At 43.4% G+C, this 13,029-nt stretch overlaps 2 protein-coding genes across 3 annotated transcripts in view; both read left to right on the plus strand.

Moving 5' to 3' along the window:
* LOC143766315 (uncharacterized) overlaps positions 1 to 5,612 on the plus strand; it is a 337,847-nt gene extending 332,235 nt beyond the window's left edge. The window contains exon 7 of one of the 2 annotated variants that reach the window (XM_077253899.1): positions 2,259 to 5,339. In XM_077253899.1, the coding sequence (XP_077110014.1) occupies positions 2,259 to 3,781 (1,523 nt within the window). In that variant the 3' untranslated portion in view covers positions 3,782 to 5,339. Of the gene's footprint in view, positions 1 to 2,258 lie in introns of both variants that reach the window. The other variant, XM_077253900.1, reaches the window with a different exon arrangement.
* Positions 1 to 13,029, plus strand: part of LOC143766323 (oocyte zinc finger protein XlCOF8.4-like) — an 80,410-nt gene that overhangs the window by 31,740 nt on the left and 35,641 nt on the right. The gene's annotated exons all lie outside the window — the stretch shown is intronic.

The following is a 13,029-nucleotide window of genomic DNA, read 5'->3' on the forward strand; positions in this document are numbered from 1 at the left end:
CTGCGTGGGGGTTTGTTTTTAGTGGGATTTATTGGTATAATTTTTACCTATATAACAATTTGTTGGTGGCTTTGGGAGGCTCTGTTGCTTCATCATATTTCATACACTGATATGTCTGTAGTTAACTCGCTAAAAAATATTTTTCTCAATATACCTTTGATTTTATTATGATCATGTTGTTTTATTATATTTTACTAATTTTCTTTCTTTTATACATTTTTCAGATCTTTTGCCATGTTGATATATTTATTATTATTAAACCATATTTGTATTTAGTTGTGTGTTTGTTGTGGTCCTTTGCCTTTATATTTTATGTTTATATTTTGCACTTGTCACTTTACTTATAATTATTTCTGTATATAAATTTATTAAATATGCTAATGTATGTTAACTACACACATATTGTAAAATATATTACATCTTTTCACTGATTTCTGGGCAGTCATATGTTTAATTGTGTTCTATTTGACATTTTCATCACTCATCTTTATCTATTTTTTCACTCACCATTTCTTCTTCCTCACGTAATGTTTTGAATATGCGTTCCAGTGTGGAGCGCATGCGGACATCATTTCCGCCTACTCACTTCAGCATATTGACGTTATGTCTGGACTATTTTTAAGTTCAGACTGGAACACACGCTAGCGTCACTTCCTCCCACATGGTGTACTCCGTGGAGACGCATCATGGAGGAGGTTATTGGCGCTAGTCATACCATGCATGGTGCGATATATGTGCAGTTGCGGCTGTACTTAATCTGCGATCATGGCTGAGACTTCTGATTGGTCACTTATTAGATAAATATCATCTCACATCTCCGTTACTTCACTCCCTCGTCAAAGCTCAGGCGAAACGCGCGTCGGGCAAGTTCACATTGACACTTTGTTTGGATACACTGTCGCACTTATAACTTTACCATCACTATGAGTCTTTAGCATAGTGTAATTATCTTTATATTTTGTGCTATTTATTTTGATTTATTATTTTGAGGATATTTTTAATGTGTGTGCTTGATGTAGGAATTGTTTCATTCCATATACTTCCAGGGTATGTATGTATGTATGTATGTATGTATGTGTATATATATATATATATATATATATATATATATATATATATATATATATATATATATATATATATATATATATATATATATATATATATATATATATATATATATAATCTTATTTAACTTATTTACAATATACTTGTTGATTGACATATGCTTTGTCATATGTGGATTAATTAGTTTTGGAGTTACGGTTATTGTATACTAACATTATATGCACCCTGTACCATCCCGCATTTTTTCTAGTTCAATTTTGTCTTCCCTTGTATCCATGTTCTATCATGTATTATGTAGTTTTTATTATTCAATAAATTATAGTTTATATATCTCGTAGTTATGTATCACATTTATAGGTATTGTTTTCGAGTGGATACAAAACACATTTATATTGGTTTTGTATGCATATATTCACTACTGCAACGCCAAATACATAGATGCTAAATGTGGTTTAGGCACACAGCAAGGCTCAGAATCGAGGGGAGATTTGACTTTGGGAGAGCAGATATTGCTAGATTGGTTTATGGAAGCCATTTTGTTTTTCAAGAGCCTTTGAGCCACTAATAATGTAGAAACCTTTGTTTTTTTTCCATTGACAGATGATGGATCTGAGTGTGGGTTTGTTTTTAGTGGGATAGAGGTTTTTATTGGTATCATTTTCACCTACATAACAATTTTTTGGTGGCTTTGTAATACAATATTTGAGAGGCTCTGTTGCTTCATCCTATAATGTTTTCTCTTAGGCTACGTTCACATTTGCGTTGTGCGCCGCAGCGTCAGCGCCGCAACGCACAACGCAAACAAAAACGCAGCAAAACGCATGCACAACGCTGCGTTTTGCGCCGCATGCGTCCTTTTTTTCATTGATTTTGGACGCAGCAAAAATGCAACTTGCTGCGTCCTCTGCGCCCGAACGCGGGCGCCGCAGGGACGCTTGCGGCGCAAAACGCAAGTGCGACGCATGTCCATGCGCCCCCATGTTAAATATAGGGGCGCATGACGCATGCGGCGACGCTGCGGCGCCCGACCGCAAATGTGAACGTAGCCTTAGACTGTGATCTGGTATGGTTATTGTGAATAATTCAATTTTTCTACATAACTTGCCATTTCTAATTCCATTGTGAGTAGAAATCTTCAAAAATAAATGCATGGATATTTTATTAAAAAAATTTGGTTTTATTCTTGGCAGATGACTGTACAAGGAGATCAGAGCGACAGCTGACATCTTCAATTTTTAAATCAGATGATCTTGAGATCCCACAGGATACAACTGAAGGGAATGACATTACTCCAGATATATCATCATCCCTTCACATCAAAGATTTGTCATCTGATCCTTGGAAACAGGTCCTGTCTTCTGATTCATTATCAATTACTAAGGAAAATCAAAGTCACAAAATAAACATTAAAAAACAAACTGCTATTAAACCAAAGAAGCCAGCTTCACGTTCAGAATACAGAAATAGTTTTCCCCTTGAAATGTCTTTTCTTAAACATAAAAAAATTCACATAGCAGAGAATAGATTTTCTTGTTCCAAGTGTGGGAAATGTTTTAACCAGAAATCAGATCTTGTTAGGCATGAAAGAATTCACACAGGGGAGAAGCCATTTTCATGTTCAGAACGTGGGAATTTTTTTAACCAGAAATCCGATTTGGTTACACACCAGAGGACTCACACAGAGAAGCCTTTTTCATGTTTAGAATGTGGGAAATGTTTTAACAAGAAATCAACTCTTGTTAGTCATCAGAGAATCCACACAGGGGAGAAACCTTTTTTATGTTCAGAATGTGGCAAATGTTTTAGCCAGAAATCAAATTTGGTTTCACACCAAAGAACTCACACAGAGAAGAAGCCTTTTTCATGTTCAGAATGTGGGAAATGTTTTGCAGATAAATCATTTCTTGTTAAACACCAGAGAACTCACACAGGGGAGAAACCATATTCATGTTCAGAATGTGGGAAATGTTTTAACCAAAAATCAGATTTGGTTTTACATCAGAGAACTCACACAGGAGAGAAGCCATATTTATGTTCAGAATGTGGGAAATCTTTTGCAGATAAATCAGTTTTTATTAAGCATAAGAGAACTCACACGGGAGAGAAGCCACATTTATGTTCAGAATGTGGGAAATGTTTTAACCAAAAATCAGATTTGATTATACACCAGAGAACTCACACAGGAGAAAAGCCTTTTTCATGTTCAGAATGTGGGAAATGTTTTAACCAAAAATCGATACTACTTAGTCATCAGAGAACTCACACAGGTGAGAAGCCTTTTTCATGTTCAGAATGTGAGAAATGTTTTGCAGACAAATCATCTCTTTTTTCACACCAGAGAACTCACACAGGGGCAAAGCCTTTTTCCTGTTCAGAATGTGGAAAATGTTTTGCAGATAAATCATCTCTTGTTTCACACCAGAGAACTCACACAGGGGAGAAGCCTTTTTCATGTTCAGAATGTGGGAAATGTTTTGCACATAAATCATGTCTTCGTACACACAAGAGAACTCATAGAAAGGAGAAGCCTTTTTCATGTTCAGAATGTGGGAAATGTTTTTCAGATAAATCAAATTTGGTTAAACACCAGAGAACTCACACAGGGGAGAAGCCTTTTTCATGTTCAGAATGTGGGAAATGTTTTGCAGATAAATCAACTCTTGTTTCACACCAGAGAAGACACACAGGGGAGGAGCCTTTTTCATGCTCATAATGTGGGAAATATTTTGCACATAAATCATTTACTGTTGCTCATCAGATTGCTTATGCGGTGGAGAAGCAATATGAAAAATAGAATATGACTATGGTGTGAAGGGGTTAATGTTCGAGCAGTGAAGCTACATGTGAATAAAATACATGGTGCAAAAAACACTAACAATAGATTTATTACTTCCATATTCTACTCTGGTTCATTACAATTAGTGATATTCACCCCTCCACTTTACACCATTAGGGAAGATTTAATTAGTAGGAAAAATGTTTTTTCATTATTTCTGCTGCCTAGACCTGGATGCGTCTTATGGTCTGAAAAATACAGTATATTAGAATTAGAAATATAGGCAGTTATGAATATCTTTAATCCAATAATCAATATTCAATGTGCAGTCAATATTTCACATGTGTATATATTCATATATACACCATATGGACAAATATTGCAACCGTTTCCTCCACCCCAAAACAAATCCCAAAATTTTATCCTCCCTCTTCTTCCTAACTCGGAATCAGAAAATATGTAATGACATTCTGAGTTGCCAATCCTCCCTCTTTAGGAGATGAGGACTCTTTAGGCTCGGCTCTTTACCTCTCCACACAAGGTCTTTGAACGCAATTCCTATTATTTTATATACTTTAACTGCACAAAATGAGGGGGAATGAAAACCCCTTCTTTAAACAGTTATTTTAAGGGAAATTATAATAAAATATCCCCAATCTGTTTTTCTCTTCTTTTTCCCTTCTTTCCTCCAATCCAGAATGCTGGGATGAGATTATCTTTCCAGAGACCCTTGTGCAGAAATATTTGGGCCCCAGCGTCATGCCCCATTATTCAGAAAAATAGCGCTATCTCCATAGTTCTTACACAGGACACAGAGATCAGACAAGGTCTCATATTCATCAGTCCCTATTTTACTCCATCCCTCCTTATATGACGAAGATCAGAGTCTCATTATACTGAGTAGAGAGAAGCTCCAGGGACAAAGAGTCCATCTGGCCTTAACACGCTGGGGGCCCGAATTATCCTGCCACGGGGTCCGGATTCTCTCATTTGTGGCCCCAGCATTTCTTGTAGAATACTTCCCTTTCTCATACAGTCCTGTAGTAATAACTTTATCATGTTTTGTGTAGGCGGGTTCATCTGACTCCATCTTAGGGTATGTGTCCACGTTCAGGAAATGCTGCCTTTTTGACGCAGCATTGAGCAGCATGCATAAAAAACGCAGCGTCCAGATGTTACAGCATAGTGGAGGGGATTTCATGAAATCCTGTCTCCACTATGCAGTAAAAGACGCATGCGGCACACCCGAGAAAACTCACATGCGTCGCGTCTTTTAAGAACGCAGCATGTTCTTACATTGCAGAAAAAACTCAAGGACAACGCCGGTGACCTGCCAGTGACCTCAGGTGCAGATTTGGTCAGGATTTTACCTGCATAAAATCCTGACCAAATCCTGAAGCAATCCTGAACGTGGATACATACCCTTATGCTATCAATATATGTGCAACGGTGCTGTCCAGGTCTGACGCCAGTATTGTGGTAAGAGCACGGGGATGGGTGTGAACATATAGTTATTGAGGTATTAGCCTGTGTACAGGGCTATACTGTGTTTCCTTATACGACCCTACTTTCTCCTTGACTCTGAGCCCATCTTATTTATTTCCTGCATTTTGCATTTGATTGCTGTATATATGGCGTCGGTGATGGACAGCACCGTTAGTTTGGTCTGTGCTACCTAACTTGTCTGATATCTTCTATATATGTCTTTTAAGTGTTGTGATACATGTGTTATGTTATCTATGTAACTTAATAAAATTTGATACAATTTATGGACATGCACTCCAATTTTTTCTGGTTCTCTTTGTAGCAGGAGTGTCCTTTTTCAATTATTTGCGTCCCCCATTTTTTAGGCTCCCCCACTGGGGTTGTGAGCATGTGGAGGGACAGTAGATGGTTATTTTTCTTCTTGGGTTTGTTTTATCACACAGTAGTATACAGCACTGCCCAGACAGTAGTATACAGCACTGCCCACACAGTAGTATACAGCACTGCCCACACAGTAGTATACTGCACTGCCCACACAGTAGTATACAGCACAGTCCACACAGTAGTATATAGCACAGCCCACACAGTAGTATACAGCACAGCCCACACAGTAGTATATAGCACAGCCCACATAGTAGTATACAGCACAGCCCACATAGTAGTATACAGCACAGCCCACACAGTAGTATACAGCACAGCCCACATAGTATTATATAGCACAGCCCACACAGTAGTATATAGCACAGCCCACACAGTAGTATATAGCACAGCCCACATAGTAATATACAGCACAGCCCACACAGTAGTATATAGCACAGCCCACACAGTAGTATATAGCACTGCCCACACAGTAGTATATAGCACAGCCCACATAGTATACAGCACAGCCCACACAGTAGTATACAGCAGTCCACAGTAGTATATAGCACAGCCCACACAGTAGTATACAGCACAGCCCACACAGTAGTATATAGCACAGCCCACATAGTATACAGCACAGCCCACACAGTAGTATATAGCACAGCCCACACAGTAGTATATAGCACAGCCCACATAGTATATAGCACAGCCCACATAGTAATATACAGCACAGGCCACACAGTAGTATATAGCACAGCCCACACAGTAGTATATAGCACAGCCCACACAGTAGTATACAGCACAGCCCACACAGTAGTATATAGCACAGTCCACACAGTAGTATATAGCACAGCCCACACAGTAGTATACAGCACAGTCCACACAGTAGTATACAGCACAGCCCACATAGTAGTATACAGCACAGCCCACATAGTAGTATACAGCACAGCCCACATAGTAGTATACAGCACAGCCCACACAGTAGTATACAGCACAGCCCACATAGTAGTATATAGCACAGCCCACACCGTAGTATATAGCACAGCCCACATAGTAATATACAGCACAGCCCACACAGTATATAGCACAGCCCACACCGTAGTATATAGCACTGCCCACACAGTAGTATATAGCACAGCCCACATAGTAGTATACAGCACAGCCCACACAGTAGTATATAGCACAGCCCACATAGTAGTATACAGCACAGCCTGCATCTCTCCTCCCCCCCCCAAGAATGGCCCCACAGTCCAGTAAAAAACAACAAAAACACACTCCTCTCCTCGTGCCCACGTTGCTCCCTGCTCCTGTCTTGGTGGCTGCCGCTGCACTGCCTGGGACACAGTGAGTGTGCGCGCACCCACAGTGTCAGAGGCAGAGCGGGGAATGATGGGAGAGGGAGCGTCAGCAGACACTCCTCCATCATTGCATTCAACTGTAGTTGAATGCGGCGGTGGCGCTGGTGGGGGGGTGAATCTGCGCGCAGCGGCCCACTACTGGCACCGGCCCTTCTGGCGATGGCCAGTCCTACCCTGGTAATAACTTGAATCAAAAAATGTAAAAAAAAAACAATCGTTCTAGCACACATTTTTGTTCTTAAACTCAGAACCCCAAAGTTCTACCACTATTACTAAAGGAAATGATTCCAAGAAGTGAGGCTCTTGCAATGAGCATATCGTGTTGTAAGCCATCTGGCCACATAACACTTGGATCCATAAATAGCACCCAACAGATGATAGCAGTCGGGATGTACCGGAAGAAAGGGAAAGGCTGAATCAATTTCAGACTTCTCTAGAGGTGCTCCTTGTGCTACTCGCGGATTAAGGAAACGGCCCTTTCAAAAAAGGCAAAAGAAAACGATGCATCTTCCTTGGAGATATCAATGTTCACCCTTGGGGTGAGAAAGGTGGTGAGAAATTTCTCTTGCTCTTTTTTAGGAACAATATCCAATGGGCAAACTCTCATGTTCGGGAAAGGAGGAGAAAAAAAGACCCAACAAGAACTTCAATTTTTTTCTCTAATTATGGTTTAGTTCTCAGTGGCTCATGTAAAAAATTTTAAGAGGGAAGGATCGGTGGAATAATAAAAAGGTATGAAAAACAAACAAACGATAAAATATATGTGGGTGGTTGCCTCTTTATTGGGGTACTGGTCTAGCCATGGGGACATAGTGACCACACTCTCTGGGTTTATTCCCTACATGTGTACCTACAGGTGTCCCCACTGGAATGTTGGTTGCTGTTCCTGACTTGTTACAGTGGTCCACTGGGTGTTGTCTGCCACAGACCGGGCATTCATGTTTATATTTACACTAGACTGTGGCCCGATTCTAATGCATCGGGTATTCTAGAATATGCATGTCCCCGTAGTATGTGATTCGCGGCAGACTGTGCCCGTCGCCGATTGGTCGAGGCAACCTTTATGACATCATCGTCGCCATGGCAACCATTATGACATCTACGTCGACACTGTGCCCGTCGCTGATTGGTCGAGGCCTGGCGGCCTCGACCAATCAGAGGCGCGGGATTTCCAGGACAGACACAGAAAGACAGACAGACAGACGGAAAAACCCTTAGGCAATTATATATATAGATAAGCCATAACATCTACAGTGACCCTCGCTAAAGAGCCAACACGCTCCAGGTCTGCGCTTGGCCACTCGTACTGGATCGACCACTGATTGGTCTGTTCCTGCACTTTCACTTCCGTGTGCCTATTTACTTTTCTTTTTACACATCTACTCCTCAGAATCTGAGGATGATTTAGCTAACTCTTCTGTTTTTACTGTGCACATTGAAGATTGTGATGATTTTGATAGAACAATTCTACCAGTGATAGACTCATGTCCATTACTAGTATAGGAAGGAGGAAGGGACCTAAGAAGTCTCGCAAGCTTGCTTTGTAACAATTTATTTTACTTTTGTTAGCCAATGAATGGTTTCATAACTACAAGATTATCTTGTTTTTCACACTGAGCATTTAGACTCATGTAAGTCATGAAGTGAAAAAATAGCCACAATTCCGATTATGGATACAGCAACACAGGACACTGAGAACCTAGGAATAGCCCTAGGAAAGTGTCATATGCAATGCTGACAAAGGTGGAGGACTAGTTTTATTGAATAAATCATCATATATAATGGAATCGTTAAGGATATTAAGAAACACTAAATATTATGTTAGAATGGAGTAGAATCCATCACAATATTTGGCCATCACGAAGAACATCTTTAATAAAAGGGAAAAGTTTTTTTGTGCATCAAACGATACTGGGCAACTGCAGACCTGGATGGAGGAAACAGAGAAGGACCGAAGCCACGGCGGTGAGTATGCTGGTGACAGCTGGAGGAGAGGGGCAGGAGGCAGATACACCAGCATACTCACTGCCGTGGCTCCTGTCCTGCTCTGTTTCCTCCTTCTAGGTCTGCAGCTGTCTGGGGTGATCGCACCATGCGCAGGTCACTGTACATAAGGGTACACACACTTCCCCTCTCTTAAAGGGGCCATGTGCGTCCTCCTAAAATGTCCCCCGCCAATTGCTGGAGGACACTTACTATTTAATGCACCTCCTGTAGCATGGAGGTGCTTGTGCAAGATTGTAAGTTTGATTCCTAAAACATTCTTGTTAGTTCTTAGGTCCCTGTATACTTGCCTGTTATCAGCTGTGCCAGTGCTCATCTATGTCAGCCGTTCCAGTCTGAAGCCGTGGTTCCTTCAGTCCTTTTGACCATCAGCTACCATCTATCCATTGTCAGTCCTGGAGAAGCACCTGGTCCACCTCCTTGGACCCTCCTCGGATCACGGTAATGTCAGCCACCGTGTATCCAAAATAGGATTTGGTGAGATACCTAGTTGCGCCCCTCCAGGCTTTCCTTGCTCCACAGCACAGTGATTCCACCACCCAGCCCGTTACAAATACACACATATGCAAATGCACACATTCATAAACACTTTCATACACACAGATGCATACATACACATACATGCTGTGACAAAACACTCCGGGATCGCCTTTGCTGGGGTCAAAGGTCACGTGGTTTGTGCATTGAATTCTGAGGCGACAGCAGGTTTCCAAGTTGGCTGACCTTAGGTCAGGTTTATTAAAGTGAAAGCAACATAGAAAAAACAAAACATAAAAAATCCTAGCCTGTCCGGCACTAACTAAACCAATACGTTGCTATCTAACAACTGGGGGGGCTTCTCCCACCCAGCTAACAACACATAGTCCTTGAGCACAGCTCTCACTCACGTTTGTCTCACACAGACAGGCAATCTGTGTGCCCCAGGCTGACGCCGGAAACCCTCAGCTGGTCATCCTTTATTCCTGCACTCATTAACCCATCATTATCCTGAAGATACTGAGCAGCCTAATTCACATAGGACAAATACCTGGGCGAGATATACCTGCCCCCGACTACCAGACCGACATGATTCTTACATATTCTCCTCCCCTGCTCAGACCACTCGGGTCGAGCAAGAACACTCTCGAAACAGTGCACTCGGGACAGGGCATCAGCGTTCCCCATCTGCACCCCGGGGCGGTGCTCCACCGTGAAAGAGTAAGCCTGCAGGGCAAGGAACCACCGGGTTACCCGACTATTACGGTCTTTGTGGAGGTGCATCCACTTGAGAGGGGCATGGTCCATGACCAGCTTAAACTTCCTACCTGTCAGGTAATACTTGAGGAAGTCGAGAACCCATTTAATGGCTAGGCACTCTTTTTCAACCACGGCATACCTCTGCTCATGTACATTCAGTTTCCGGCTGAGGTAGAGGACCGGGTGTTCGACTCCGCCCCTCACCTGGGAAAGTACAGCTCCGACCCCAGTATCAGAAGCATCAGTTTGGACCACAAACTCGCTGCTGAAATCAGGAGTCACTAGTACGGGCTGAGAGCACAAAGCTCGTTTCAGGCTGTGGAAGGCCTCTCCAGCCGCTGAGGTCCATTTTACCATGACGGAACCCTTCCCTTTGGTAAGATCCGTCAAGGGGGTAGCCATGGCTGCAAAATTGGGTATGAACCGGCGATAATAGCCGGCGATCCCCAGGAAAGCTTGTACCTGTTTCTTGTTCACTGGTTGCGGCCAGCCCTGAATGGCCTGTATTTTGTCGATCTGTGGTTTAACCACTCCTCTGCCAATCACGTAACCCAAGTATCGGGCTTCTTCAAGCCCGATGTGACATTTCTTGGGGTTTGCCGTTAAGCCTGCGTCTCGCAGGTCATCAATCACCGCCTGTACCTTCCGGAGGTGAGTTTCCCAGTCCAAGCTGTAAATTACGATGTCATCCAGGTAGGCCGAAGCGTACTGCCTGTGGGGCCTCAAGACTCGATCCATCAACCTCTGGAACGTTGCTGGAGCTCCGTGAAGTCCAAACGGCATGTAGACATACTGGAACAGACCTTCCGGTGTAGCAAATGCCGTCTTCTCTCTGGCCGCCTCGGCCAGAGGGATCTGCCAGTACCCCTTTGTTAGATCCAGGGTCGTAATGTATCGGGCTTTACCCAGCCGGTCGATCAAGTCATCGACCCGAGGCATAGGGTACGCATCAAATTTAGAAACCGCATTCAGTTTCCTAAAGTCATTACAAAACCGTATGGAGCCATCCGGCTTTGGTATCAACACGATTGGACTGGACCAGGCGCTGTGTGACTTCTCAATGACTCCTAAGTCCAACATTGCCACCACCTCCCGGGAGACGGCTTCACGGCGTGCTTCCGGAATCCGGTATGGCTTCACATGAACTGTGACACCAGGCTCTGTAACAATCTCATGTTTCACCAACTTAGTCCGGCCAGGTTTTTCTGAGAAAAACTGTCGGTTCTGTAACAAAAACTGCTTAACCTCAGACTTTTGTTGTTCCGAGAGAGTCTCGGCAATCTGCACCTCCGGTACGGTAGGTGCGCAAACCGGACGGGGCAGATCCGCCGTTAAGGCAGAGCGGTCTTTCCAGGGTTTTATCAGATTCACATGATAAATCTGTTCTGGTTTTCTCTTACCGGGCTGGTACACTTTATAGTTCACTTCCCCAACTCTTTCCTTGACCTCAAAGGGGCCCTGCCATTTCGCTAGAAATTTACTATCCACTGTAGGGATTAGGACCAACACCCTATCCCCGGATGCAAACGTACGGACCTTAGCACCTCTATCATAACTTTGCCTCTGGGCTCCCTGGGCCTGTAACATATGGTCCCTAACAATGGGCATGACAGCGGCAATACGGTCCTGCATTTGTGTTACATGGTCGATCACCGTTTTAAAGGGAGTGACTTGACCTTCCCAGGTTTCTTTTGCGACGTCCAACAGTCCCCGGGGACGACGGGCGTACAACAGTTCGAAAGGCGAAAACCCTGTGGAAGACTGGGGAACTTCCCTAATGGCAAACAGCAAATAGGGTAGCAAGTAATCCCAGTTCTTCCCATCTTTGTCTATCGCCTTCCGGAGCATCTGTTTTAAGGTTTTGTTGAACCGCTCAACCAGGCCATCTGTTTGAGGGTGATAGACAGACGTACGCAACTGGTCTATTTGTAAGAGTCTGCAGAGCTCCTTCATCACCCTCGACATAAAAGGAGTCCCCTGGTCGGTGAGTATCTGTTTTGGAATTCCCACCCGACTAAACACTTGTACCAACTCTTTGGCGATCGCTTTTGTAGCAGTGTTACGCAAAGGGATGGCTTCTGGGTAACGAGTGGCATAGTCCATGATGACGAGGATATGTTGGTGCCCACGTGCGGACCGGGGAAGGGGCCCAACCAGATCCATCCCAATTCTCTCAAAAGGGACTCCAAATGATAGGGAGGGGTACCAAAGGGCTACAGAACCGAGTTTTAGGCGCAGAGATTTGGCACTCTGGACAGGACTCACAATAGTTACGTACATCACTATGTATTCCGGGCCACACAAAACAATGCAATATCCTTTCTGTGGTTTTCTGTACCCCCAGATGTCCCCCCATTATATGTCCGTGGGCCAGGTCCAGTACCTTCCGCCGATAAGGTTTGGGTACCACTAACTGTTGCACAGTGTCTCCTCCTTTTTTCTCTACCTGGTAGAGCAAATCATTTTCAAGAACCATGTACGGGTACGCTAGCCTAGTGTCAGGTTCTACGGGTACCCCATCTATCATTTTTACATTTTTCCTAGCCGGAATCAGGGTAGGATCTTTCATTTGCTCGCTGTGGAAGTCATCCAACTGGACTCCCAAATCTGGCAGGCAAGGTGCTGGATGGCTGTCTGCCTCCGCCTCTCGCTGAGTTTCCTCAGTTTCCCCTGCCAGAACTGAGAAGGGGAACTGAAGGTTAGTTTCAATAACCTCCCCAGCAACGTCTTCCTGTGGGTCCT

The sequence above is a fragment of the Ranitomeya variabilis genome, chromosome 4, assembly GCF_051348905.1.
Source record: "Ranitomeya variabilis isolate aRanVar5 chromosome 4, aRanVar5.hap1, whole genome shotgun sequence".
NCBI classification, from domain to species: Eukaryota; Metazoa; Chordata; class Amphibia; order Anura; family Dendrobatidae; genus Ranitomeya; species Ranitomeya variabilis.